This window comes from Lonchura striata, chromosome 27 (assembly GCF_046129695.1).
Source record: "Lonchura striata isolate bLonStr1 chromosome 27, bLonStr1.mat, whole genome shotgun sequence".
NCBI classification, from domain to species: Eukaryota; Metazoa; Chordata; class Aves; order Passeriformes; family Estrildidae; genus Lonchura; species Lonchura striata.
Genome location: NC_134629.1, coordinates 7,970,564 through 7,998,358, shown reverse-complemented (window position 1 = coordinate 7,998,358; position 27,795 = coordinate 7,970,564). Strand labels below are relative to the sequence as shown.

At 55.5% G+C, this 27,795-nt stretch overlaps 4 protein-coding genes across 5 annotated transcripts; 1 reads left to right on the top strand and 3 right to left on the bottom strand.

Moving 5' to 3' along the window:
- Positions 1–1,158: 1,158 nt before the first annotated feature.
- On the bottom strand, positions 1,159–8,580 carry SENP1 (SUMO specific peptidase 1). The gene is made up of 16 exons (XM_021548548.3): positions 8,499–8,580; positions 7,789–7,861; positions 7,582–7,678; positions 6,984–7,119; positions 6,594–6,697; positions 6,116–6,351; positions 5,741–5,795; positions 5,567–5,605; positions 5,374–5,458; positions 4,881–5,033; positions 4,298–4,429; positions 3,640–3,843; positions 2,829–2,908; positions 2,361–2,445; positions 1,964–2,059; positions 1,159–1,364 (listed from the first exon to the last, which is right to left on the bottom strand). Exons 1-16 carry the CDS (start codon positions 8,571–8,573, stop codon positions 1,302–1,304), a joined length of 1,713 nt encoding a protein of 570 aa, XP_021404223.1. The 5' UTR covers positions 8,574–8,580; the 3' UTR covers positions 1,159–1,301.
- A 2,825-nt stretch (positions 8,581–11,405) lies between these two features.
- Positions 11,406–19,426, top strand: PFKM (phosphofructokinase, muscle). The gene is made up of 22 exons (XM_021548546.3): positions 11,406–11,636; positions 12,383–12,456; positions 12,552–12,629; positions 12,902–13,091; positions 13,703–13,868; positions 13,947–13,991; positions 14,079–14,187; positions 14,336–14,431; positions 14,521–14,613; positions 14,707–14,832; positions 15,155–15,219; positions 15,303–15,366; positions 15,576–15,722; positions 16,447–16,517; positions 16,606–16,693; positions 16,896–17,048; positions 17,613–17,777; positions 17,877–17,938; positions 18,140–18,251; positions 18,372–18,471; positions 18,860–18,965; positions 19,068–19,426. Exons 1-22 carry the CDS (start codon positions 11,546–11,548, stop codon positions 19,213–19,215), a joined length of 2,349 nt encoding a protein of 782 aa, XP_021404221.1. The 5' UTR covers positions 11,406–11,545; the 3' UTR covers positions 19,216–19,426.
- Positions 19,427–19,859: 433 nt separating this feature from the next.
- On the bottom strand, positions 19,860–22,973 carry ASB8 (ankyrin repeat and SOCS box containing 8). 2 transcript variants are annotated; one of them, XM_077788662.1, is made up of 3 exons: positions 22,652–22,973; positions 21,601–21,752; positions 19,860–20,939 (listed from the first exon to the last, which is right to left on the bottom strand). In XM_077788662.1, the coding sequence occupies exons 1-3, from the start codon at positions 22,788–22,790 to the stop codon at positions 20,307–20,309; spliced, it is 924 nt and encodes a 307-aa protein (XP_077644788.1). In that variant the 5' UTR covers positions 22,791–22,973; the 3' UTR covers positions 19,860–20,306. The 2 variants fall into 2 exon arrangements, with proteins under 2 accessions (XP_077644788.1, XP_021404219.1); XM_021548544.3 differs by having other exon boundaries at positions 21,601–21,705; positions 22,652–22,966.
- Positions 22,974–23,288: 315 nt separating this feature from the next.
- On the bottom strand, positions 23,289–27,795 carry RNF212B (ring finger protein 212B). The gene is made up of 13 exons (XM_031507239.2): positions 27,781–27,795; positions 26,651–26,710; positions 26,063–26,211; positions 25,628–25,680; positions 25,452–25,526; positions 25,249–25,364; positions 24,914–24,962; positions 24,715–24,778; positions 24,567–24,609; positions 24,428–24,479; positions 24,307–24,355; positions 23,955–23,986; positions 23,289–23,496 (listed from the first exon to the last, which is right to left on the bottom strand). The coding sequence occupies exons 3-13, from the start codon at positions 26,160–26,162 to the stop codon at positions 23,434–23,436; spliced, it is 696 nt and encodes a 231-aa protein (XP_031363099.1). The 5' UTR covers positions 26,163–26,211; positions 26,651–26,710; positions 27,781–27,795; the 3' UTR covers positions 23,289–23,433.

The window sequence follows — 27,795 nt, the reverse complement described above, 5'->3', positions numbered from 1 at the left end:
TGAACAACCCCAAACCCTTTTCCGGGATTCCCACAGAACATGAATAGTGCTATGTAGCACATTAGGAGTTGGCAAAAAAAAAATATTAAATTTATCACACATTTATAACTTATTCATAATTAAAATGCATTCTTATCTAGCACAAAAAGCAGGAAAATTCCACAATTGCAGTTTTTTTTTTTTTGAGATCTTTTATTTCAATAAAAGATAAAAAAAAGTAGGAAATGAATCTGATATAAAACAGGGGAGGGAATTTGGGATCCAAAGGGACACAAAGGGCTGGGAAAAAACGGGAAAAAGGGCTCCAAAAATTCGGGAATTCGGTACAAAACTTCAGCTCCCAGCTCGGGAAAAATAGAAAAAATTCCCAGCTCCTGCAGGAGAGGGAAAATACAAAAAGTTGGGATTTCCCCCTACTTTTCTTCTTAAAAATCTTCTTTTCCACCAGGAAGAACAAATCCACAGTCTTGGGAAGCTCCAGAATAATTTGGGAATAAATTAATCCAGGGAAAAGGGTGGGCGAAGCTCCCCAAATAAATCCCGGCTTTTTTTGGGAAAAATTGAAGGAATTCCAGCATTCTGGGGCTTTTCTCATGGTTCTGCAGTTCCTGGGATTTGGGAGGATTTTTTTCCTGGCAAAAGTGGGAAAAGCAACTGGAAAAAGCAACAGGAGCTGCTGGGATGAAGTAGCCTGAAAAAGAGAGGGGAAAAGTCCTAAAAATTCTCCAAAAATCCAAGATTTTGCTCAGATTTTGGGATTTATCCCTCAGAAAAGCAAAGTTTGGGAATAAATCCAGAGGAATTCTGGCATTCCAGAGCTTAATTCTGGAAAATACGCCCAAAAGCAGGAATTTGGGAAGAAGAAATGGGATTTAAGCAGGAATTATTCCCAGGGATCCCTATCCAGGTTCTCCCACAGATAAAATCCCCAAACTTTGGGAATGAGGTGGAAAAAATGGGAATAATCCCCAAAAGTTTCCTCCAGAACCAAACCCTTCCCCTGCTTTTCCCAAATCCGCATTTCTCCTACCCAAATTCATGGAAGCGCCTCCCTTTTCCTAAAAAGTCCAAAATTCCCAAATTTCCCCATCCCAAAAAGCGGGAAAATCCATCCTGGAATCTCAAAAAAGAGGGAAAGAAACTCCAAAAAATCCCAACTGTGCTTCCAAACTTTTCTATTCCCCCCAAATCCGAGGGGGGGGTTTGGGAAGAGCAGGACCCGGAGTTCCTTGGCTGCGTCCCCAGGACAATCCTGGGATTCTTCTGATCCAAATCCGTGGAATTCCAGGATTTTTCTGGCATCAGAGGAGCTTCCTGTGCAGGATTTCCCAGGCCATCCTCTTCCGGAAGTAGGGCATGTGTTGCTTTGGGAATTTTGGGGGAGAGAAATGGGGGGAAAAAAGGGAATTTTGGTCAGGGTTTGCTTGTCTGGGGGCAGATTAACACTTTTTCCCCCATGGAAAATAATGGAAAAGGGGGAAATTCAGGGCTTTGGGGTTGTGGGAATGGGGGAAAAAATCGGGAATTTCTTGGGGTTCAGGCAAAAAATGGTGGAATTTATCCCATATTTCTCTGGGATTTTGGGGAATTTGGGGTTTTCCTGGCCCTGGGGGGTCTGGGACCTGAGGCAATTTGGGAGTGTTGGGATCTGGAAATGCTGGAGGAGGGAAGTGGAATATTCCTGGAAGCTGGGAATTGGAATTACCCAGGATTTCCTTGGATTTTGGGGAGGAATGGGGGATTTGTCCATTTGTTCCCCCAGACTTTGGGGGGAACATTTGGGATTTTTCCAGGGACTTGGGACATAGATTTGGGGACAATTCCCTGTCGGGGACTGGGAATGGGAAACAAGGTGGGGATTCTTTGGGATTGGGTGAGAACCACTGGAATTTTGGGGCTTTTCCTGTTGCTGGGGGTCTGCAAGGCGGGAATTTGGGAATGTGGGAGCCCTGGAATGGGGTACCTGGGTGAAGTTGATGGGTTTGTCCTTGGAGATGCACTCGGCGTAGCGGCAGGCGAACATCCCGCAGTCGCTGCCGTTCATCTGCTGCGGGATCTCCTGGGAAAAACGGGAATGAATCAGCATCCCCAAACCCCCACATCCCCCAAAATCCCAGGGAAATCTGGGGGAACATCCTGCTGGAAAAACCAGGGAGGTCCCAGAATTCCAGAATGTCCTGCACTCCCACCTAAACCCTTCCCCCTTGACCCCATCCCTGTGGAAAATTTCCTCCCGCAAGGATTTGTTGGGATTTGTTCCCTCCTTTTCTTCCCAGGAATCCCTGAGGGAAAAAGGGCCCCAAAAGGGCCGAGAATCCAAGGAAATCCTGAATTCTTTGGGAATTCTGGGCTGTCCAAACCTGGCTCTTCTTGCTCAGCAGGGCCCATCCGTTGGTGTCGAATTCCTTCCTTTTCTTATCCAAACTTTCCTGTTTCAGGTACTGCCTGTGGGAAAAGGAGTGGGAAAAGCTGAAATTCATGGAAAAATGGCAATTCTGAACTTTTCTCTGTCTGGATGTTCCCCCCCCAAAAAATCTAAAATTAGATTAGGAGAGGCCGAATTTCATGGTGAAAAAAACCTGGAGAGAATTCCTGGGATTTGTGGGAGGGAATTCCAGGGAAGAGAAGGAATTTTTCACATCCTGGAAGGGGAGAATGAGCCTGAAAAAGGGAGCAAAAATGACCCTAAAGGAGCCCAAAAAATGACCCTAAAAGGACCTAAGAATGATCCTAAAATGGCCCAAAAAAGTCCAAAAATGGGCAAAGTTGGTGTTTGCAAGGCTGGGAAAGCAGGAATGGGATTTTCCCAGGGAAGGGATTTTACTCACAGCAGGATCCTGCAGGCCTCACTGTTGATCCCTCCCATGGAATCGTAGTAGGTGATGGTTTTTTTTCTGAAATCCACAACCTGCACGGAGAAAAATTCCTTAAAATGGGCAAAAAAAAAATCATAAATCGTCCTCTTGCAAAAAAGAAAAAAAAAAAGCAGGATATTTCACGCCAGAGGATTCCCCCCCAAGAATCCCTGTTTTCTGCTGTGTTTGTAATCCCTGAATGTCTAAATTAGCCTCTATTATTATTGGTTTTATTCTTATTGCTATTATTATTATTATTCCTCCCATGAGTTGACCACAATTTTGCCCCACCTCTCAAGGCCCTGATCTGGGTGGTTCTCAGTGTTTTCCCTCCCCATTTCCATGCCATTCGTGCTGGAAATTACCTCTTTTCCATGGAATTAATTAACAATTCAAGCAGGAATTAATAAATTGAGGAGGTTTTTGCTAAAGGAGCTGAAAATCCCTGCAGGATCCCAGGAGCCAGGGGAGGGAATGGGACAAAGGAAGGGGAAATGTGAAATATCTGTGGCCTAAATCTCTTTAACAAGATCCTGTGGCACCAGGAGTTGGTGGGAACGGGGAAATCAGATCTTCCCAAGGGAATAAATTCCCTAAAATGACCTCCAGGCTGAATTTAAGGACTAAAAACCCCACAAAAAGCTGCTCCTACCTTTGTATTTCCCTTTAGACTTGGATTTGAGTCACAAACACAAATTTTTCCCTGTCAGCATCACCCAAAACCAATGAAATTTGTGCCCTAAACCCCAAACTGAAGATTTTTTGGGATAATTCAGGCACTCACAGCCAGGCACCAGTGCACTCCCAGGTGGATGGGTACCAGGAGCAGATCCACGGAGAAAATATCTACTTTTTTTGTCCATCTTTTCACAGCTTGGTACCCTGCAGTCTTTAATTTGGTGAAGAAAAAGGTGTTGAAGGCGTGGACAGTGGGCAAATCCTTGTCCTTGCTCCTCTCCATCAGCAAATTCATGTAGAAATTGATGATCTGGGAAATGAAAGGGAAAAAAGACAGGATTTTTAAATTTTTTAATAGATTTTAAATTGTTTTATTATGGTGTTTGGATTTGTGGCCCTGAGTAAAATTAGGGAATAAACCCTCCCAAAAGGAGGATTTGCATTAAAACCTTCAAAAATCCCAGGGGGGTTTGCAATAGTAAAACATTGGGAAAAAAACCCAAGGATTTTTAGGAATTTGCCTTTATTTAAGTTTATATTTAAGACTTACTTGTTGTTTTCCCTGTTCACATCCACCCCATCCTCCTCCTATCATTAATCCCCCACACAAATTAAACAATTTTTATTTTACGGAGCTTCCCCATGGATTTATCACTCCAGGGTGGAATCCCAAGGCACAGATCCCCTCCCAGCACCCACCCCGTCCATTCATCCTTTCTAAGCTGCTGGAAATGGGTGGAAAACGGGAATTTCTGGGTTTGCACCTCATCGTTGAGCCAGTTGAGGTTGTTGAGGGTCTGGATGTCCTTCCTGGTGATGGTCAGGCGGAAAGCCTCGCTCAGCACCTCGTCCTGGTTCCCTCCTCGGAACAGGCTCTTGATTTCCTTCTCCATTTCCTGTGGAAGGGCAGATACAGCTCCTGCTTTTCCTGGCCCCAATCCCCCAGGGTTTGACACCAAATTCATTCTCATGCCACGAATCCCTTGATTCCCATCGATTCCCTTACGCCACAAATCCAACGGGAGGAGGGCGCAGGGCTCCATCCCCGTGCCCAAATTTAGACATTCAGGGATTACAAACACAGCAGGAAACGGGGATTCCTGGGGGGGAATCCTTCTCTGGTGTGAAATATCCTGCTTTTTTCTTTTTTTTTGCAAGAGGAGGATTCATGATTTTTTTTTTTTGGCCCATTTTAAGGAATTTTTCTCCCTGCAGGCCGTGGATTTCAGGAAAAAACCCATCACCTACTACGATTCCATGTGGGGGCGGGATCAACAGTGAGGAAAATCCCTTCCCTGGGAAAATCCTGCTTCCCCAGCTTTACCAACGCCCTGCTGGCAGCCCCACCTCGGTGATCTCCGGGAATTCCTCGTCGGGCTGGCCCGGCCGGGCGCGCTCCGGCCCCTCCGGGCCCACGGCCACCGGGATCTCCTTCTCCAGGGGCACGCGCAGGTGCAGATCCACCAGGTCCTGCCCGGAGCGCTCCCGCTCCTGCAGCCGCTGCGCGGTGGGAAAAGGAGGGTTCAGGACCAGCCAAACTGGGAAAAACCTCTGGAACCAGTGGAATTAACCCTTCCAGAGCCACCCAACCCTGTCCCCAAGTGCCATATCTACATTTTCCCCCGATTTCCATGGATTCTGACTCCTTTTCCAAGCCCTGACAGGCCTCCCAGGGCCAAAATTTCCTGTCATTTCCAATCTGGGACAACATTCCTTTTTTTCCTTGCCGTTTATCCCAGGGCTGGGAAGGACAAAGGCTAAAAAAAGTTGATTTCTCCTGTTTTTCAAACTTTTTTCCCTGATTGTCCCAGTCCAGGGTGTTTTTCCATGTAATTCTCACCTGGCTCTGGAGCTGCAGGGCCAGAGCTTTCTGCTCCTCTATTTGCCTCCACCTCTCTCTGGCTCGGGAATCATAGACACTGGTCCTAGAAAAAAACAGAAATTAATGGACAAATTGATTAAAAAAAACCTAGGATTTTTCCATTTTCCATCCCAAAAATCCCAGGAAAACCCAGCAGGGAATAATAACTCACAGCTCTTTGATCCATAGCTCGGCCTGGAAAAAGGGGATGCTGGAAAGAGGGAGAAAGGAGGGTTGAAGTGACCAAAAATCCCAGAATTTCCCAAATTCTCACCCCGCCCCTCTTCATTGTCACCTCCCTGTGTCCCTAAAATACCCCAAAATTCCCTCATTTCCCATCCCTCACCTTGGAGCTGGAGTCCTGGAATCCTTGACCTTGAGCAAAATGACAGAATCTGACCCTAAAAATGGGAAAAATTCCTGGATTTCTGTTCCCCTCGATTCCTACCCCAAATACTTCCCAATCCCAAATAAAAAGTCCAGGCTGGGCACGGAATTTAAATCCCTTTCCCAGGGTTTGGCGTTATCTGGGATTTGGTTTTCATTTCGTTTGGGATTTGGGGATTTTTGGGGTATTTTCTTTGGGACTTTTTGGGATTTTTAAAAAAAATTAATTTCAGATTCTTTTGGGCAAGGGGAGGGTATTTGAAATTTTGGTATTTTTGAGGGCCTTTTGTGATTTTCCTGGAATTATTTTCCTGGAATTTTCAGGACTCTTTACCTTTGCTCTGCGCCTCGGCTCCTGGCTCCTCTTCCCGCTGCTGCGGGACCGTGGAATTCCGGGGCTGGAACCCCCCAGGAAACCCCGGAGAGGGGCCCAGGGGGGGATTTTGGGAATTCTGGGGTGGCTCCGGGGAATGTGGAACAGGACCTGGAATTTTGTGAATTTCCAGTGCCTCGGGATCATCCCTGGGAGCCTCCTGGGGCAAGGAGGGGCCGGAACGGGGACAGCGGGAGCTGCAAAAAAATAACAACAAAACCCAGTTAGGGAAATTCCTGGGAAAAGATTGGAGATTTGGGGAGAGGCTTCCGGATTTTTTGGGATTAGGAAAGTTTTTGGAGAGGTTTGGGATTTGGGCTGGGTCTTTGGTGGTTTTCAGGGATTTGGGGTTTTTCTGCAGTTCTTTAGGATTCGAGCAGGGATTTTGAGGTTCTTTGGGATTTGGGGCAGGGTTTTTGGGATTTCTTGGGATGCTCACAGGTGGAAGGGCAGCAGCGGGGCGGGTTTGCAGCTGGAGAATCTCTTCCCGGTCACCATCTGCAGCAGCTGCCGGTAAATCTCCCGCTCCTCCTCCCGCACCGTCTGCGGGGAGAGAGCACAGAAAAAACTCAAAAACTCCTGTCGGAACCCTGGGATTCGCTGATCCCGAGGGATCCCCCCAAAATCAGGGATCTGCTGCAATCCCACAAGGCAACTCTGAGAAAAACCCCAAGAAATTGGGATTTAGGACTGAAAAACCTCAGCAATTTCACATTTGACCCCTGGCCCCCATCCCACAAAACCCCTGGGATTTCCCCGTTAATTTCCCGGGGTTTCCCCGTTAATTTTCCGGAATTTCCCTGTTAATTCCCTGTTCCCAGCCCCTCACCTCCTCGGCCGTGCTCAGGAAGCGCCGCGGGGCCTTCTTGGGGCTGCGGCGGCTCCAGGAGGGGCTCGGGGCCGGCTTCAGGGGGAAGGAGGCTCCGTGGAGGGAGGATTTTCCCCCAAAAGTGCTGGAGTTCCCACTGGAAGGAGGGAAAAGCACTGCAGGTTTGTTGGGAGTCCTGCACGTTGATTCAAAACCCCAAATAAAACCACAAAAGGAGAAACTAAACGCCCTGAATTCCAAATAAACCCCCCCCCCAAAAAAAATCCCCCAAATCCCCCAATTAAATCTCCTCAAATCCCAACCCCACTCAGGAATCCCAAATAAAATTAAAAAACCACCAAGAATCCCAAACCCCGAAGAAAAATCTCAAAAACCCTCCCCCAAATAACCAAAATCCCAAATTAAAGCCACCAAAAAATCCCCCCCAAAAAAGAAATTAAACCCCCCCCCCCCAAAATCCCAAGACTCTCCAAAAAATAAAAATCCTAAAATAAAACCCTCCCCAAAGAAATCGCCAAATCACAAAACTCCAAAATCCCAACTAAAACTCCCCAAAATACCGACGAAAACCTGGAAATCCAGGACCTCCCACACCCACCTGGAATTTTTCCGGGTGTCCAGGAAGGAGCCTCGGCTCCCCCGGGGCTTGGAGCTCCTCCACTGCCCGTTGGCTCCTGGGAATCTTTCAGGAATTTCTAAGGGGAAAACCACCGGGAATTCCCAGAAAAACCCAAACTCCCCCTTCTCCAGGGGTTGCTTTTAGGGAAAACACTCCTGGATCTCAAATTCCAGAGGGAAAACTCACCTGGGGCGTAGCTGAGGGAGCAGGAGGAGTTCCCAGCGGGGCAGGAGAAGCTGCTGAGTTTGGGGAGGCAAAACTGCGGGGGGGGGGGAAAAAGTATGGAAAAATTCCAATATTTTGCTTGAAGTGAGAAAATGTCAGGGAAGAGTCCAGGAAAATTTCAGGGAAAAGGGAAGGGTGATCGCAGGGATGGCTGGGAATAGTGGCAGTACTTCACAGCTCCTAAAGTTCATGATTCCCAAAATTCACAATTCCTAAAATCAGTAATCCCCCGAATTCACAGTTCCTAAAGTTCGCAATCCCTAATGATCACAGATCCCAAACCTCCCGAAACTCCCAGCTTTTAAGGGTCATAACTCCCAGATTTTATGGAGCAGAAAGAATCCAAAAACTGATGGAAAAATCCCGAATTTCGCAGCTCTGGAGCCAGGGTGGGTCCCACACTCGGGCTCCGCATTCCCGGCAGATTCCAGGCGGAATTCCCACGTCGGGAACAGGGGAAACCCAAAAAAAACCGGGCTTGGGATTTGAATTTGGGGTTTTCAGGCTGTTTTTTCCCAGGGATACCGCGGCTGGAGGAGCACCCCGGGATGGGGGAATTGTCCCAGCCGATCCCAAATTCCGCTTCCCGCGCAGATCGCGCTGGAATTCCGTGAGGGAAGGAACCGGCCCGGTGGAAAAGGGGCCCGAACGCCCCGGCCCCCGCTCCTCACCTTGCTGTCGGCCCCGAAGCCCTTGAAGGCCGGGCTGGGCCGGGCCCGCGCTGCCTCCCGGGCCTCCATCCTCATGGGGGGGCAGCGGCGGAACCGGGCGGGGAACGGCGCGGCGGCGGCGGAACGCGGTGGGAGGGCTGCGGGAGCGGAGCGGGGCCGGGAGAGGAGCGGGGCCGGGAGCGGAGCGGGGCCGGGAGCGGAGCGGGGCCGGGAGCGGAGCGGGGCCGGGAGAGGAGCGGGGCCGGGAGAGGAGCGGGGCCGGGAGCGGAGCGGGGCCGGGGAGAGGAGCGGGGCCGGGAGAGGAGCGGGGCCGGGAGCGGAGCGGGGCCGGGAGAGGAGCGGGGCCGGGAGAGGAGCGGGGCCGGGGAGAGGAGCGGGGCCGGGAGAGGAGCGGGGCCGGGAGAGGAGCGGGGCCCGGGAGAGGAGCGGGACCCGGGAGCGGAGCGGGGCCCGGGAGCGGAGCGGGGCCGGGAGAGGAGCGGGGCCGGGAGAGGAGCGGGGCCGGGAGAGGAGCGGGGCCCGGGAGCGGAGCGGGGCCGGGAGAGGAGCGGGGCCCGGGAGAGGAGCGGGGCCCGGGAGCGGAGCGGGGCCCGGAGCCGCCGCCGCCGCCGCTTCGCTCCCCTCAGCCGCCGGACCGGAAGCGGAAATGGAGCCGGAAGCGGCCCGAGCGCGCGCGGTGCTCCGGGCTCCGCGGCGGCGGCGGGGAGGGGAAGGCGGAAGCGAACCCGGAGCTGAGCCGCCGCCAGAAGCGGCGCAAGAGGACAGGGGAGAGCGCCCCCGGCGGCGCGGAGGGGCAGCGCAGCAGCGCGGAGAGGCGGGGTCCCCCTGGGGGGCACTATAGGGGTCACTGTGTGGGGCTGTGACCCTGTAGGGGTCACTCTGTGGGGTGGTCACTGTGTGGGGCTGTGACCCTGTAGGGGTCACTCTGTGGGGTGGTCACTCTGTGGGGACTGTGACCCTGTAGGGGTCACTCTGTGGGGTGGTCACTCTTTGGGGCTGTGACCCTGTAGGGGTCACTCTGTGGGGCTGTGACCCTATAGGGGTCACTCTGTGGGGTGGTCATTCTGTGGGGTTGTGACCCTATAGGGGTCACTGTGTGGGGCTGTGACCCTATAGGGGTCACTCTGTGGGGTGGTCATTCTGTGGGGGTTGTGACCCTATAGGGGTCACTGTGTGGGGCTGTGACCCTGTAGGGGTCACTCTGTGGGGTGGTCACTCTGTGGGGACTGTGACCCTATAGGGGTCACTCTGTGGGGTGGTCACTCTGTGGGGCTGTGACCCTATAGGGGTCACTCTGTGGGGGTTGTGACCCTATAGGGGTCACTGTGTGGGGTGGTCACTCTGTGGGGCTGTGACCTATGGATCACTCTGTGGGGGCTGGTGGTACCCCATAGGGCATCATCCTGTGAGGGTGTCATCCTTTAGGGGGTCACTCTGTGTGTGAGTATCCCACTACAGCTGGTCCCTACAGCCGATCCCATTACAGCTGATCCCATTCCAGTTTCTCCCTATGGTCAGTCCTGTTACAGCTCGTCCCTACATCCAAAATTTACAGACCATCCCATAATAGCCGATCCCATTAGAACCGATCCCATTACAGCCGATCCCGTCATAGCCGATCCCATTACAGCCGATCCTATAACAGCCGATCCTATAGCAGTCGATCCCATCACCCCGATCCCATTACAGCCGATCCCATCACCCCGATCCCATTACAGCTGATGCTATAACAGCCGATCCCATCACCCCGATCCCGTTACCCCGATCCCATTACGCCGCTCCTCGCGGCCAGTCCCAGGTCCCACCCATGTCCCCGCGCTGTCCCCGGGCCATGGCGGCGGTCCCGGTGGCCCCGGGGCCGTCCCCGGTGCTGGGCCGGTTCCTGGCCCCGGCCGCGCTCTCCTTGGCCGCGCTCCTCCTCCTCCTCCTGCTGGCCTTCCTCCCGCCCGGCCCGAGCCGGCGGCGCCCCGCAGGTCAGTGCTCCGGTGGGCAGAGGGGACGCGCCAGGAACGGTCCCGGGACTGGCACCAGTAACACCCGCGGACCGGGACCGGCGCTGAACCGGAGCCGGGAGAGGCAGCGGCAGGGAACGGGGACTGGGACCAGTAAGGAAAGCAGGGCAGATCCCACCGGGAACAGCGACCCAGACCAGTGACAGCCCCGCATCGGGACCAGCGATGAACTGGAACCGGTCAGGGAGAGGTACTGGAATCAGCAGGGAAAGGGGACTGGCACCAGTAACATCCCCAGACTGGGGTCGGCAGGGAGCTGGAACCGGGAGAGGCACCGGCTGGGAACAGGGACTGGCACCAGTAATGCCCCTGCACTGGGGCCACCAGTCAGCCAGAACTGGGAGAGGCAGGGAACGGGGACTGGGACCAGTAAGGAAAGCAGTCTGGAACCAGTGAGGAGTGCAGAGCAAGTCCCACAGGGAACACAGACAGGGGCTGGTAAGGACAGACTGGAACCAGTAAGGAGGATAAACTGGCACCAGTAAGGAGGGCTGCTCAGTAACCACAGGGAATAGAGACTGGGATGAACAGGGAATCCAGACTGGAACCAGTAAGGACAGAGCGGCACCATTAAGGACAAACTGGCACCAGTAAGGAGGGCTGCTCAGTAACCACAGGGAATGCAGACTGGGACCAGTAAAGACAGACTGGGACCACTAAGGACAGACTGCCACCAGTAAAGAACAGAGACTGGGACCAGTAAGAAGGACAGAGCAGCTACCAGAGAGAATATGTACTGGGTCCAGTAAAGACAAACTGGGACCAGTAAGGAGAGACCGGCGCCACCAAGGACAGCCTGGCCCCAGCAGGGAATAGAGACTGGGACCAGTAACGAGGAGTCCCAGTAAGGAGTCCCCCGGCGCCCCCCCGGGCGGGAGTGTCCCGGCGGTGGCAGCGGGGCTGTCCCCGTGTCGCCGTCCCCGTGTCCCTCCCCGAGCCGTGCCACTCTGCGCTGGCAGCGCCACCCGGAGGGACAGAGCCGCCCTTCCCGCCTTGGGATTTGCCCGAATTTCCAGATTTTTTCCAGGCAGGAAAATGCCCCCGAGCCCCGCGGGACCCCAGCACGCCGAGACCCTGGGGGTCGGCAAAGCCATCGCCGTCCTCACCTCCGGGGGGGACGCGCAGGGTAAGAGGGCCCCAAAGCCCCCGGGATCCAAAACCCTGCCCGAAATCCCTAGAAATCGCCCTGAATTTCCCCTGCGCCAAAACTCCCCAAATCCCGAGACCCCGAAATCCCTGGGATCCATAAAAACCTCTGCCCCAAATCTCTCCTGCAATTCCCCCCAAATCCATAAAAAGCCCCCCCCAAGTCCCTGAAACCGCTCCTGTGGAGGTGAAAATTTTGATCCCACAGGATTTTGATCCCACAGCCGTCGGGGTTTTCCTGGATTGAGGTTCTGGGAATGACCTTGGATTTTGGGGTGGGGGGAGTTTTTGCAATGGCGGAGGGGAACAACGGTGACAAAATTCGGGCAGGGGACCCCAAGCAGACACTGGTGACTCTTTGGCATCTGGCCAAAATAATCAGGCCTGCCCAAAATTCAAAGAATTCATCCCCAGATTTGGGATTTTTCCGGGGGGGGTCTCCAGGATTGGGGGGAGCAGGCAGACATAGGGGGGTGCTAGGCCATGGGGCCCCCCCCGGAGTGTCCCCTCCCCCCCCCCGTGTTTGTCACCCATGTCAGGCGCTGCCACCAAAGGTCACCGGGGCAAAAATAACCCAGGCGGTGGCAGCTGCGAGGGGGCAGACAGGGGGGCACGGGGGGGACGGATTGGGGGTGTCCGCTGGTGGGTGACAGTGGCAGCGACGTGACAGGGGCTCGGCTCTGGGGACGTCTCCGGGGGTGACAGAATGACCGTGGTGTCCCGCAGGGATGAACGCGGCCGTGCGCGCCGTGGTGCGCGTGGGGATCTACACCGGGGCCAGGGTGTTCTTCGTGTGTGAGGTCAGTGTCAGCCCCGATCCCAAAATTCCACAGCCCCACTCCAAAATTTGGGAAAAGGTGTCATTTAACCACTGTCCACTCTGTCCCCCACCCAGGGCTACCAGGGGCTGGTGGACGGTGGTGACCACATCAGGGAGGCCACGTGGGAGAGCGTGTCCATGATGCTGCAGCTGGTGAGGGACACGGACAGGGACAGGGGGACACAGACAGGGGGACAATGGGGGATCCCCTCCTGGGCTGGGGGGGCACTGGGTGTGGTCCTCACTGGTCCCAGTTTGTCCCTCACTGGTTCCAGTCTCAGCCTGGGCTCGGCAGAAAAAGACCCAAAACCAGAGGTGAGATGGGGGAGGAAGGGAAGGGTGGACACGGACGGACACGGGGATGGGATGGGTGGATGGACACAGGGACGGACAGCCAGCCCCATGGCCACCCACGCTGTCCCCAGGGCGGCACGGTGATCGGCAGCGCGCGCTGCCAGGATTTCCGCGCGCGCGAGGGGCGGCTCCGCGCCGCGCGGAACTTGGTCAAGCGCGGCATCACCAACCTGTGCGTGATCGGCGGCGACGGCAGCCTCACCGGCGCCGACACCTTCCGCGCCGAGTGGGGTGGGCTCCTGGCAGAGCTGCTCAAAACCGGTACGGGAGCCCGAAACCACCCTGGGGTGAGGGAGAGGGGCAGAGGGAAAGGGTTGGGGTCAAAAGAGAAAGGTTTGGATTCATAAGCACACAAAAATTTGGGTTTTCGCACACAAACATGTGGGGTTCTTCCCTAATTATGGAAGTTTTAGGACACCTTTGCTCCCCAAGGGGACATTTTGGAGAAGGAAGACAGAACAGGGGGTGTGGAAAGGTTTGGTTTCTAATCAGGATGTGAAACTCGAAAATTGGGGTTTTTTTCCCCAATTATGGAGGTTTGGGGCACTGTTGAAGATGTTTTAAGGGGGGACACTGAGGGAAAAGAGGGTGTGGCACTCAAAAATTTGGGGTTTTCCCCCAAAACAGATATTTGTGGCACTGCTTCCCCCTAAGGGGACATTTTGGGGGGGTCCCACATCAGGAAAGGAAGGTGTGGGAAGGTTTATAATTCCAAAAGAGTTTTGGTTCCAAAATCAAGGTGTCCTACACAAAAACATGGGGTTTTGTCACCCAAAGCTGAGTGTTTTCCCCCCAAACAATCCCTTCGACACCTCTACCCGCCGAGCGCCCACCTGAGGATGACGTCTCCCTCCTGCCCACCCCCTCCCCAGGTGGCATCACGGCAGAGGAGGCGCAGCGCTCGAGCCACCTGAACATCGTGGGCATGGTGGGCTCCATCGACAACGACTTCTGTGGCACCGACATGACCATCGGCACCGACTCGGCGCTGCACCGCATCATAGAGATCGTGGACGCCATCACCACCACGGCGCAGAGGTGACAAGGACGCCCCTGTTGTTCCCAACCCCCCCGGTGGTCCCGCTTCGGTTCGGTGACGCTTTCTTGTCCCCGCAGCCACCAGAGGACTTTTGTGCTGGAGGTGATGGGGCGGCACTGCGGGTACGTCCGGGTGGTACCTGGGAGGGGTTCTTGTCACCCCAAAAATTGGGGGAAGTGGCTCAAAAGCAGTTTTTGGCCCCATTTCAGGTACCTGGCACTGATCACAGCCCTGGCCTGTGGCGCCGATTGGGTTTTCATCCCTGAGTCACCTCCTGAGGATGACTGGGAGGAGCACCTCTGCAGGAGGCTGGCTGAGGTGGGAGAGAGGGATGGACACAGGGGTGGACACAGACAGGGAGGGATGGACACAGGGATGGATGGATGGATGGATGGATGGATGGATGGATGGATGGATGGATGGATGATCTCCCCCCACCTCTGTTGCCACCCCATGATCCCCCCAGACCCGTGATGGCGGCTCCAGGCTCAACATCATCATCGTGGCTGAGGGTGCCATTGACAAGCACGGCAAGGCCATCACCTCAGATGACATCAAATCTGTGAGTGGGGACAGGGGGACATGGGGGACATCCCCCTTTTCCCCCTCCCTTTTTGGGGCCATTCCTGAAACTCTCCTGTGTCCCTGCAGCTGGTGGTGAAACGTCTGGGGTACGACACCAGGGTGACCATCCTGGGCCATGTCCAGCGTGGGGGGACCCCCTCAGCCTTCGACCGCATCCTGGTGGGTACCTCCTTCCTCACCCCAGTCCCAAACGAGGGGACCTGGAGGTGACTGACAGCCCCCTTGGGAGGTGACACCCCCGTGTCCCCTCAGGCCAGCAGGATGGGTGTGGAGGCCGTGATGGCGCTGCTGGAGGGGACACCGGACACACCGGCCTGCGTGGTCAGTCTGTCCGGCAACCAGGCCGTGCGCCTGCCCCTCATGGAGTGTGTCCAGGTGGTGAGTGGGGATGGGGGGACACTGGGAGTGGCCCCAGACCCAGTCCAGGGATGGTTCCCACACCTGAGATGTCCCCAAACCCTCCAGGGAATGTCCCCAAGCCTGCCCCAGGGATGGATCCCACCCAAGGACACCCCAAAACCTCCCCGGACACCCCATTCCACCCTAATCCCATCCAAAACACTCTAACCATACCCTGATCCCATCCCAGGACACATTCATCCCACCCATAAAACCCCAATCCCCACCTCAGTCCCACCGCAGGACACCTCAATCCCACCCCAGGGACATATCCCACCCCAATCCCCCTCTGTGCCCCCAGACCAAGGACGTCACCACAGCCATGAACGAGGGACGCTTTGAGGACGCGGTGAAGCTGCGGGGCCGGTGGGTGGCATCTCCATGTCCCTGTCCCTGCAACCTCAATGTCCTCAAAATGTCTCAAAAACCTCAACTTCCCCAATTTTTAGGAGCTTTCAGAACAACTGGAATGTCTACAAGCTGCTGGCTCACATCCGCCCGCCTGCCACCAAGGTAGGGGGCACTGGGGAGGGCACGGGGAGGGGCCTGACCCGGGACACCCCAATTCCATCCCGGGACACCCCAGGCACGGATACCACCCCTATCCCAATCCAACCCAAATCCCACCTGGGACACCCCAGGCATGGATACCACCCCTATCCCATCCCAATCCAACCCCAATCCCACCCGGGACACCCCAATCCCCATGTCCCTGACCCCAGAGCGGGTACACGGTGGCCGTGATGAACGTGGGCGCTCCGGCCGCGGGGATGAACGCGGCCGTGCGGGCGACCGTGAGGATCGGCCTCATCCATGGCCACCGGATGCTCGCGGTGCACGACGGCTTCGAGGGGCTGGCCTTTGGGATGGTGAGAGTCCAGAGGGGAACGGGGTGGGGAAAGGGTGAGGGAAGGGTCTGGAATGTGGAGATTCCAGAGGAGAAGGGGTTTGGGATGGTGAGATTCCTACAGGGAATGGTGTTTGGGATGGATTTGAGGGTCCGGCATTTGGGATGGCGAGGGTCCTATGGGGGAAAGGAGCTGGGATGGGGAGATCCCTATGGGATAAAGGGGTGGCCAGGGCACGATGGATTTGAAGGGCTGCATTTTGAGATTGTGAAATTCCTATAGGGAAAAGGGTGAGAAAAGGGGGTGGGAAGCGCAGCATGGTTTTGAGGGACTGGAGATGGGTTTGAAGGGTTGGGTTTTGGAATGGGGAGATCCCAGTGCAAAAAGAGTCTGGGAATAGAGTTGGGGAAGTGCAAGATGGATTTGAGGGGTTGGATTTTGGGATGGGGAGATCCCTGTGGGACAAGGGTGCAAGAAAAGGGCCTGGGCAGGGGCAGCTGTGGCACTGCAGGGATGGAGATTCCTCAGGAATTCCTCAGGATGGGGGTGTTTAACCCCTGTCCAAACCCCAGCCCTGCTGTGAGTCTGATCTGCTGCTGTCCCCAAGCCAGGGGACATTGTGTGACCTCCAGAGAGGGCTGAGGGGACAGTGTGGCCCCAGTGTCACTCTGATAGGGCCAAGGGGAGCCAGCCAGTGTGACCCCAGGTCCTTCTCCCACCCCACTAAATCTGTTTCACCCCCCAGGTGGAGGAGATCGGCTGGAATACTGTGGGCAGCTGGACAGGACTGGGAGGATCCAAACTGGGCACCAAGAGGTGACTCCCTGCTCTGTGTGGGGTCATTTGGGGTCTCTCTGGGGTCCCCCTCTGGTCAGGCTCATCCAGAGGAGTTTCCCCTTCCCAGGACTCTGCCCAAGAAATATTTTGAGGAGATCAGCGCCAACATCAGCAAATTTGGGATTCATGGTCTTGTCATCATCGGTGGCTTTGAGGTCAGTGGGGTGTGGGCAGGTGAGGGCAGCGGGGTGTGGTCAGAGCATGGCTGGGGCATGGTCAGGGTGGGGTCAGTGTCCCCTTGCTATCCCCCAGGCATTTCACAGGCAGCCTGGAGCTGGTGGAGGGCCAGGTCTGGTCAGTGTTCCCACTGTTCCTCTCCTCTCTGCATTGTCTCCTGATGTCCCCATTGTCCCTCAGGCATTCACGGGTGGCCTGGAGATGGTGGAGGGCCGGGCACGCTTCGAAGAGCTCTGCATCCCCCTGTGCATCGTGCCCGCCACTGTCTCCAACAACGTCCCCGGCTCCGACTTCAGCATCGGCGCCGACACCGCCCTCAACACCATCACCACCGTGAGACCCCAGATACCTCCCCAAAATCCCCCCTATCTCAAACACCATCATCACTGTCAGACCCCAAATCCCCAACACCATCACCACAGTGAGATCCCAAATTCTGTATCCCATACCTGTCCTGATCCCAAACACCATCACCACAGTCAGATCCCAAATTCTGTATCCCATACCTGTCCTGATCCCAAACACCATCACCACAGTGAGATCCCAAATTCTGTATCCCATATCTGTCCTGATCCCAAACACCATCACCACAGTGAGATCCCAAATTCTGTATCCCATATCCGTCCTGATACCAACCCACAGTGAGATCCCAGTGAAGTCCCAAATTCCTCTGATCCCAAAGCACTTCTCCCACCACTATCCCCACTCTGAGACCTGATGGAAATCCCCCAAGTCCCCTGACTTTAAACCACTTTTCCTGACCCCAAATCCCCCATTTCATGTGACCTGATCAAGCAGTCTGCAGTGGGCACCCCAAATTCCCTGACCTAAATCACAACCTCAAATCCCCTGGCCCTAAATCTCTTTTCCTGACCCCAAATCCTGTCCCCACTGCAGACGTGTGACCTCATCAAGCAGTCGGCTGCAGGCACCAAGCGCCGCGTGTTCATCATCGAGACCATGGGCGGCTTCTGTGGCTACCTGGCCACCATGGCTGGGCTGGCAGCCGGCGCTGATGCCGCCTACATCTTCGAGGAGCCCTTCAGCAGCCGTGACCTGCAGGTGGGACAGTCCTGTCCCCTGTCCCCACTGTCACCAGGGTGGTGTGGAATGAGGTTTCCATTCCTGACTCCACTCCTGACCCCATTCCCAACCCCAAAGGCCAACGTGGACCACCTGACGGAGAAGATGAAGACCACGGTGAAGAGGGGGCTTGTGCTCAGGTGGGCCCTGGCTTTGGGAGGGACCTCACGTCACGCCCGTGGGGATTGGGTTTGGGATCAGGGGAACTGGGCTCTCACTGTGGTGATGGGTTAGAAATGGAAGATTCAGAGTCTTGTCATGGTGCTGCTGTTTGGGATCAGTGGAATTGTTTGGGATGGGGTGAACTGTGGGATTTGGGCCTGATCCTGTCCCTGCTGTAGGAATGAGCGCTGCAATGAGAACTACACCACAGATTTCATCTACAACCTCTACTCTGAGGAGGGCAAAGGGGTTTTTGACTGCCGGAAAAACGTCCTGGGGCACATGCAGCAGGTGGGAATGGGGTGAGGGTTTGGGAATTCCCGAACAAGATCAGTGTTCAGGGGATTTCCCTGGGAATGGGATCAGGATTTGGGGGATTTCACTGGCTCATCCTGGATTCTCCTGGGGCAGGGAGGCAGCCCCACCCCCTTTGACCGTAATTTCGGCACCAAGATGGGCGCCAAGGCCGTGGCCTGGATCACCGGGAAGATCAAGGAATGCTCCCGGCACGGTGGGTGCTGCTGGATGGGGGATTCCAAAAGGACCCCAGAGTGACCCTACATTCCCAAACCATTCCCAAAAGGCCCTCCAGCAGATTCTGGGGGGTGTTCCCCACTCCTGGATGATCCCAAACATCCCTATCCTCTTCTCCCATGTTTCTGGAAGGTCCAAATATTCCCAACCTACCCTCCCACAGGTTTTTCACCTTCGGAGCATCCCAAAGCTTCCCAACCCCTGCTCTAGGAGGATCCCAAACATTCCCAAATTCTCCTCCCAGGTGTTCTCCCATCCCTGAAGATTCCCAACCATTCCCACCCTTCCCCCCATGTCCCTGGAGGACCCCAGGTATTCCCAACTCGCCTCCAGGAGGTTCCCAAACATTCCCATGTTCCTCCCAGGCCGGATCTTTGCCAACACGGCTGACTCGGCGTGCCTGCTGGGGATGCGCAAGCGCAGCCTGGTGTTCCAGCCCATCGCTGAGCTGCGCCAGCAGACGGATTTCGAGTGCGTGTCCCTCCCTGTCCCTCCCTTCCCCACCCCGGGAAAGTGGGATAAAGCCGGGGATCCCTCCCCAGGGATGTCCCCAGCCTGTCCCTGTCCCCTCAGGCACCGCATCCCCAAGGAGCAGTGGTGGCTGAGGCTGCGGCCCATCCTCAAAATCCTGGCCAAGTACAACATTGAGCTGGACACGTCAGAGACGGCGCACCTGGAGCACCTGACCCGCAAGGTCCTGGTCCCCGAGGCCACCCTGTGACAGGGACAGCGGCCACTGCCAGCCTGAGGAACCCCAAAAATCCCCTTTTCCCTTAGCAGCCTGTGGCTTTTGGGGCAATTTATGGGATTTTGAGAAGCAGTCCCCAAGAGATGTCATGATAAATTGAGGATGGATGGTGGAGGTAGAGGTTTTTAGGGTTAGAAGTCACAAAATGGAGATGTTTCAATAAATTCAGTGCTTGTCAAAGTGCTCCAGGTCTCTGTGAATCCATGGAAAGGCAAACCTAGACCCCACTGACACCAAATCCCTCCTGATCCTCAGGATTTCCCTGCGCAGCATAACAGAGAGGGATAAAAGAGGTAGAATTTGAGCTTTCATCCCCAGGTTCATCCCACAAAATAAAAACAACAGGTTTTAGCTGCTTGGTTTCACCTTGGAGAGCTGCTCTTCCATTGCATCCCAAAAAAAACCTCAAACCAACACCAAAGGGTGAATTCCTGGTGGGAAACCTCAGGAAGAGATTGAAGAGATGGGAGAGAAGCCCTCAGCTCCACATGGAGCTCTCTGGAGAAGATTTCTTTCACCCACAAGAATTCCAGCCCTGCAAAATTTTGATTTTTGAGCAGGTTTCACTCTTGATGCAACATAAAATTATGGATAAACAGGGAGAACTTCACTCTCCATGCTGGAGAAACACGTGGATCTTTGATTTTCAGCCAACACATCCCACAGGATTACTCTGCACCCCAACCCACCATTTCTTGCCTTGGCTCCTTCCTGAGAGACTTTTCCTTTAATACCTTCTTTTCGGAAGGCAAAAAAACACAAAAAAAGGGGAAAACCAGATTAATCCAACAGCTGGGATATAATTTGCCATCAGAGGGATATTGTTCATGGCAGGAGAGTAAAAGAGGGGGGGACAGGGAGAGAAGCAGAGAGAACAGAGAGGAGGAAACGGAGGGAGCATGAGAGGACGGGGAGGAATGGAGGGGACAGGGGGATGAAAGGGAGGCAGTGTGAGGTGCCAGCAGGGTCCGGGGTGGCCGAGGGGAACAAAAACCACGGAGAGGAACCTGGGAGGTCACAAAGTGAGCGGCGGGCGATCCAGGGGAAGGGCAGGTGTCCCTCCCTCAGGTGAGCAGCAGCAGGTACTCCTTGAGGCAGGCGGGCAGCGGCAGCTGCTGCACGGCCTGGGGCAGGAAGCGCAGGCCGAGCGAGCGGCGCACGGCGTAGCGCGACAGCGCCTGCAGCGTGCCCGGCGCCGAGCACAGCAGCGTCAGCCGCTGGCACAGCTGCGGGTCCCGGGCCACCTCCCAGGGCAGGCTCCCGTTCTTGCGCAGCTCAAAGTGTCCCGTGGCTCTGTGCAGCAAATCCAGGCAGGAATCCTCCCGCTCCGTGCCCAGGCCCCGCACCAGCAGCGCCACCAGGCGCGAGATGGGGCTCTGGCCCTTCAGGTTGACCACGCGCACCTCGGCGCCGAAGTCCAGCAGGACGCTGACGCTCTCCAGGTTGCCCTTCATGGCCGCCCAGCTCAGGGGGGTGTCGTTGTTGTAGTCCAAGGCGTTGACCAGGGCGCCGTTGGCCAGCAGGGCCCGCACGCACTCGGCGTTGTTCTTGAAGGCCGCCCAGTGCAGCGGCGTGTCCTTGTTGCCGTCCAGGGCGTTGGGGTTGGCTCCGTACTCCAATAAAATCTCCACGCAGGTTTCATCTTTTTCTGCTGCGTAGTGAAGGGCTGTACGGTTGTAGCCATCCAGGGCATTCACCTGGGGGAGAAAAAAACGGTTTGGGGGTCGGCTGGATCCTGCAGCAAGGGAAGAGTCAAAGGTCCCAAATTCCAAATGCAGGGAAAAATCAGGAAGGGTTTTAGCCCAGTAGCCAGGGGAAAGTGGGGTAAAAAATCCAGCAAATTTAGGGTTTAATTCTTCCTTCCCAGCCTCCTGAAATCTCAGCGCAAAAATTTAGGTTTCAATCCTACCTCCTCCCCTTCCCAAAACCTCAGTGCAAACATATAGGTTTTAATCCTCCTTCCTCACCCTCCCCAACAGCTCAGCACAAAAATTTAGGTTTCAATTCTTCCTCCGCTCCCAAAATCTCAGCCCAAGAATCCAAGGACAAGGAACCTACCCCTGGTGCCACTTTGTGAGGGGATACAAGCCCATGGAATATCCTGGGCTACAAAGATCACCAAATCCAAGCCCTGGCCCTGCAGAGGACACTAAAAAAAATCCCCCCACTATGCTGGGAGCATTGTCCAAACCCCAGCCCCTGGAGCTTCTGCCCCATGACACTCTGGGGGAGGAACTTTTTCCCAAAATCCAACTTAAACACATCAGCTCTAACCCCAGCTGTTTATCAGCTCCTCCCGTCTTCCCTGCCTCTTATTTTGGCATTTTCCACTTGTTTTCAGTTTTTCCAAAGCTTTACCTCAGCTCCTTTTTGCAGCAGCAGCTCCACGCAGTCGGCATCAGCCACCATGCAGGCACAGTGCAGGGGTTTGAGGGTGCCGTGCAGGCAGTTCACATCGGCGCCCTGGGGAGCAGAGGAACCCCCCGTCAGGAACTCCCCCCTTTCCATCCCTTCAGAAAGGGATAAATCACATAAATCCCCACCCTTTCCCTGCCCTTCCCATCCCTTCAAGAAAGGCTTAATTAAGAGAAAACCAGTGTAAGAATGTTGTAAGAATGCTCCCAGTCTTAATCCTGGCTCCTTTCACCAATTCACCGGCACCAAACGGTGCCCGGAGACCCCCGGAGACCCCCCCGGCCCCGAGGGTCCGGAGGGTGGAAGGAAAAGCCTAGAGTCTCTAAACCAACCAGAGATGCCCTGATCTTCCCCTCTTGGGAGCTGAAAACCTCTCCAGACTCCCCACGGAGGCTCCGCAGGGAGCGGGACAGGTGGGGACAGCTCAGCAGCGCCCGTCAGAGGGACCCGGAGTCCTGGGGGTGCCAGCGCTCAGGAGCACACATCATCACGGGATATGATTATATGCAGGTGCTTTTATTGAGAGCTCTGGGAAACAGGGGTACAGACCCAAATCTGACTCCAACATGGCTTTCGAGCTGAACGTATTTTATATTCTATGGTTATATAACTTACATATTAATTATTAAACTTATATTGTTCTATTGTATACATTGACTTTATTCAAGCATGAGTTTCTCGTGATCTTTCTTAGGCCCCTGACCAGTTTCTCATTATTATTCTTACGATTAAACAGTAATTATATTTAATTACTAAACAATCATCACATCTAACAATTTTGTCATTTATCATCTACTAGCTACACAGGTGCAGTTCTAGCAAAGTACAAGGCCTACAGGTACCCAGGGTATTATTTTTTACAGGGCCTACTAAACTTAATTTTCCTTTTAACCGTAAATCCCCATGACTTTAAAACCCTTTTATTATCAGGGGGACTCCAGCAGGCCGGCCCGGCCGAGGAAGGGGCTGGGATGTCCCGGCCACGGGGCCTCACCCGGCCGATGAGATCCTCCACGTTGTCCCGAGGGAAGGAGCGGATGGCGGCGATGGTGCGGATGAGGCGCTCGGACAGCGAGTACTTGCTCTGAATGCTCTGCATGATGTACCACATGGCGCGGGCCGCGCCGCGGCATCCCCGGCCGGCCCCGCCGAGCGCCGCGGCGGGGAGGGAGCGGCCCGGGCCGGACCGAGCCGAGCCGCAGGAGAGTCCGGAGGTGGGGCCGCGGCTGCTCCGGAGGAATCCGGGGCGGTTCCGGGGGGCCCGAGCCGCTCCCGGAGCGCTCCGGGATCAGCGGCGGCCCCGGCAGAACGCGGAAACGCCGCTAACCGGAAGTGACGTCACGCCAGATGCCCCGCCCGCCCTCCTCGCCACAAATCCGGCTCCGGCGCCCCCGCTGGTCCCGCCCCCTCTGTTTATTTCCGCCAATCCGCAGCACCGGCCGCCCTTAAGCCGCGCCCCCTACGGGATTTCCACCAATCCGCGCTTTCCTGAGCTCACGAAGGCCCTCCCTCTCCTCCACAGACGCCCCCCGATTTCCCCCCGCATCCCGCTTCCCCTCGGCCACGCCCACACCGAGCCACCAACCAATAGGGACTCAGCACCGCAACCGCGAAACGAACGGGGGCGGGGCGGCGCTGTGGAGGCCACACAAATGGCCCCAAAATTGGCATTCTTTTAATTCCTTTTTAGCTTCTTCTGCCTCCAGCCAACTCCAAGGAAGGTCCGGAACTCCTGTCCAGGAGCCTCGGATCCCGTCAGAGGTCCTTGTTTGTCCTTTATGGCCGTGGGTTGAGATCCCACTGGGAGCGCCCGCCCCTCGCCAGCCGCAGAGCAGAGCCCTATGTAAAGGAGAATAGTCCTGGCTACCGCATTTTGGGGAGTGGCTACTGAATTCTGGGGCGGTTTGGAGGGGAGGGGTGGCCTCTGAATTTCGGGAATAGCTACTGCATTTGGAGGTTTTATCTTGATTTAGGAGGAAAAGGGATGGGACAAGGGAGGGGCACCGAGGCGGGGATGGAGCTGGGGTCCTCCCAGTGCTCCCAGTATTACCCAACCCCTTCCCAGTAACCCAAACACCCCCTCCCAGTGCTCCCAGGAGCCCAGATTCTCTCCCATTAACCACCTGCCCCTTCCAGTCCCTCCCAGTAACCCCCTCCCAGTGCCCCCAAGTCCCGCCTTGGCCTCCCTATATCCCCTCCCAGTCTCTCCCTGCTTATCCCAGTCCCCCCAGATTCCGCTCTCCGTGTCTCCTGGTTTATCCCAGTCCCCTGCCAGTTCCTCCCAGTGTCCCCAGTACCTGTCCCTCGCTTGTCCCAGCCAGGGGGGTTACTAGGAGGGAAAAGGGGTGTTAGAGGTTTTTGAGGTCATCCCGTAGACCGGGGTCAGCACTGAGGGGCTTCTCTGTGAGGGCTTGGGGTCCTGCAGGGGGTTTGGGGAGCTCTGGGCTCCTTCCGTGGGGGTTTGGGGTCCCTAAGGGAAGATATCAGGAGATATCAGGGGTTTGGGATCACACCATGGGGGTTTGAGGCCCTATATGAGCTTTTAGGGTTCCTCCTCAGAGATAAGGAAAGGGAGTGGGGCTTGGAGCTGAAGGGCGGGGCTTGGGGCATTATTTTGGGGTAAATCCTGTAGGATTTGGGGTCGCTCACCCATGCCTGAGGCCAGAGGGGTCCCTGAATTTCTGTAGGCTATGCCAACCTGTGGGGGAGAGCAAACCATTATGGGAACCCCCCTGATTTGTGGTGGCCCCCATCTGGGGTGAGATGTCACCTGCCATCCTAGGGTGCTGCGGGACTGAGGGGGCTCCAGTGGGGCCAAGCGGCTGCAAAAGAGAGGTGGGAGGTTTGGGGGACCCCCCTGTGCAACTGAGGGACCCCCATCCCAATTTAGGATGCCCTCCCCCCCTTACCTGACCACTTGACTGCTGAGCTGCCGGCGGGGCTGGGGGGTCACTGGAAAGAAGATGGAAAATTTGGGAGGACCCCTATGAGCAAGGAGAGGATGGGGAGGTGTTTTAGGGTGTGGAAGACCCCCTTAAAAATTTGGGGGGCACTTACCTGACTGTGTGGGGGAGGGACGGGGGGTGCTGCTGCGGCTGCTCCAGAGCCAGGCTGGGGAGAGCTGTGAGATTTGGAGAGCAGTTTTGTGTGTGGGGGGGAAGTTTAGGGGGACAGTTTTGGGGGTGAGGGAAGGGGCAGGGGGGCTTTGGGGACAGTTTGGAGGCCAGGGAAGGGGCAGAGGGATTTTGGGGGCCACCTGCATGCGGCGCAGCTCCTCATTCTCCCGGCGAAGTGACTCCAGCTCCCTGGGAAGGGGGAGGATTTAATGGAGGATGGGAATTCCCCTCATTTGGGGTGGGGGTCCCTCCATAGGGAAGCTGAGGGGGGCAGAGCAAAGGGGTGGAAGCTCACCAAGATGGCAGAACATGCTGTCACCAGTGTGGCAGCCAAGGGGGGGTAAACCCTCCCAAAAAAATGGCCAGAAGGATGAGGACTCTCATCAAGATGTTGACCAAGGAGTGCTGCATCACCCATATGCTCAGAGGAGCCCAATATGGAGGTGTGAACCTCTTACCATGGCATCCCCCTCACCTCGTCCTCTCCCTCAGCTCCTCTCTGGCCTTCTCCATCTCTGCCTGCGCCCGCCGAGCTTTGTCCTGGTGCAAGTCCAGCAGAATCTGTGCCTGTGCTGTCTGGAACCGCCACACCTGGGGGACATGGGTCACCCCGTTGTACCCCCTGAGCGTGTGGGGCTGGGGACAGTGGTGGAAGCTCACCACCTGTGTCCTCCTCACCTGCGTGATGTGGGCAAGGTGCTTGAGGGCGGTGGCCACCGGGTTCTTGAAGAAAACCTTGTCCTGTGGGCGCATCTGTTGGGCATGGGGGAGTCAAAAGGATGGGAAGAAGGTTGGGAAACAGGACGGGAAAAGGGTGGGAAGGGAATCTGGGGCACAACATGGCAGACACCAGCCTGTTCGGACACGGGCAGGTAGCGGCAGGCAGTGCCACAGACTGGGCAGGGACCTGTAGGAGGGGGAGAAAAAAGTGAGAAAATGAGGGAAAAAGATGTCTAAAAGTCTCCAAAATGTTGTTCCTTGAGGGAAATGGACCATTGCCCCTCATTTTAGGGTTTTAAATTTAGGCAGGATCCTCCATTTCCACAATGCTAAGGGTGTACATTGAGGGAAGATCATCCTTTTTCCATCATTTGAAAGACAAAAATTGAGGAGAAACACTCTTTCCCCGATATTTTAGGGGTTTATATTGAGGGCTGAGCCCTCAATTATTTATTTGCTTGAGTTGAGGTGACCCCTCCTTTCCCTCTCATTTTAGGGGCTAAATTGAAGGAAACTCCCCCTTTCTCAGCATTTTAAGGGTTTAAATTGGGGGTTTTCCTCAACTTTACCTGTGCTCCCACAGCCCTCGCACAGGATGTGGCTGCAGTTGGTGATGGCGAACTGGGTGCCATCCTGGCGGAAGCAGCGGCTGCAGTGGAACCAGTCCATGGCGGGGCCGGGGTGAGGAGCCGCCTCTGAGGCCTCCACACCTGAGAGCCTGCGAGAGAAGGAGGGGGAAAGGTGAAGGGAAAAGATGAAAGGGTGGGGGGAAAAAAGGGTGAGAGAAAAAAGGGATGGAAATGTGAGGGGGAAAGGGTCAGAAGTGTGAGGGGAAAAGGGCTGGGAAGCGTGAGGGGAAAAACGGCGGGAAATGTGAAGGATGAAAGGGCGGGAAAGTTGAGGCGGAGGAAGGGCAGTAAAAGAGAAAGGGGGGGAAATTGAGGGGAAAAAGCAGCAGGAAAGGTGAGACGAAAAAAAAGGGTGGGAAATGTGAGGGGGAAAAAACAGCAGGAAAGGTGAGAGAAAAAAGGGTGGGAAATGTGAGGGAGAAAAGGGCGGAAAGGTGATGGAGGGAAATGGTGGGGGAAAAGGAGAGAAAAAGAGAAAGAAAGGGGAGCGATGAAAAAAATGAGAAATGTGAGGGAGAAAAGGGCCACCTGGATGGGGACTGGGAAACCAGGATTGGGACATCAGGATGGGGACAGCGACATCTGGACCTGTAGGGGCAGATGGGGATGGGGATAAGGATACCAAGATGGAGACATTGGTGGGACCAGAGTTTTGAGGTGGTGCAGGGGGAGCACCCCAAAGCCCCGATCCTACTATTCCATGCTCCCAGAAGCACTAAATCCTGCTAAATATTTGGCTGTGTTGTGTAATTCCAACAATTTTTAACTGGGGATATGGGGGGCAGGAAAAGCACGCCCAGAACATTGGGGGAGGGCCTCAGGATCTGGAGGGTGCAGGAGGCACCCCAGAACTGCAATCCTACCAGCACCCGATCCCAAAATTCCTCCATGCCACTGTTGAACCCTCTGGCCTCGCTGGGCAATTCCAACAATTTTTAATTCTAGGTATGGGGTGTGGGGGACGACGGACAGACAGAAATGCATTCCCAGGCACTCTTGAGGGAGAATCTGGGGGGCACAGGGGACACCCCAAAACCCCGAACCCACTACCCCCCAATCTCTCTATCGGGATCCTGTGATCCATCATTGTGTAATTCCAACCGTTTTTTATTCCCAGGGGCTGGGGCAGGAAACGCCCGAATAAAACCCTCTGGAGGGGGATGTCATTCAGGGATTTGGGGTGCGCAAGGGACACCCCGAAGCCCCGATCCCGCTGTTCCCGGAATCCCTGGATGCCGCTGCCGAGCCCTCCGCCCTGGTTGCGTAATTCCAACCATTTTTAATTCCCGGGGGGACAGGAAACGCGTCGCTGCCGTTACACAAAGCAGGAAGAGGGGAGGGAGAAGTCTGGGGGGTGCCCTGTCCTTAGTCCCCCCAAACCCACCCTGCCCATCCCCCCCAGATCCATCTCCCGCTTGGAAAATACCCCCCCTTCCAAAAATAACAAAACCCAACAATTCGGGCAATTCGCACAATCCCCCCCCACTCAAAACCGGGCGGCTCGGGGGTGTCCCTGCTGGGGCTCGCCCTTTTTCCCCCTCTTGGGGCTCCCCTCGCCCAAATTCCCGTTTTTCCAAGGTTTCCCCCCCACTTTTCCCAGCGTTTTCCCCCCGCTTTTTTTCCAGCGGCGCATCCGGCGGGGAATGGGATGACGGGACCTTCCTGTTCCCGGC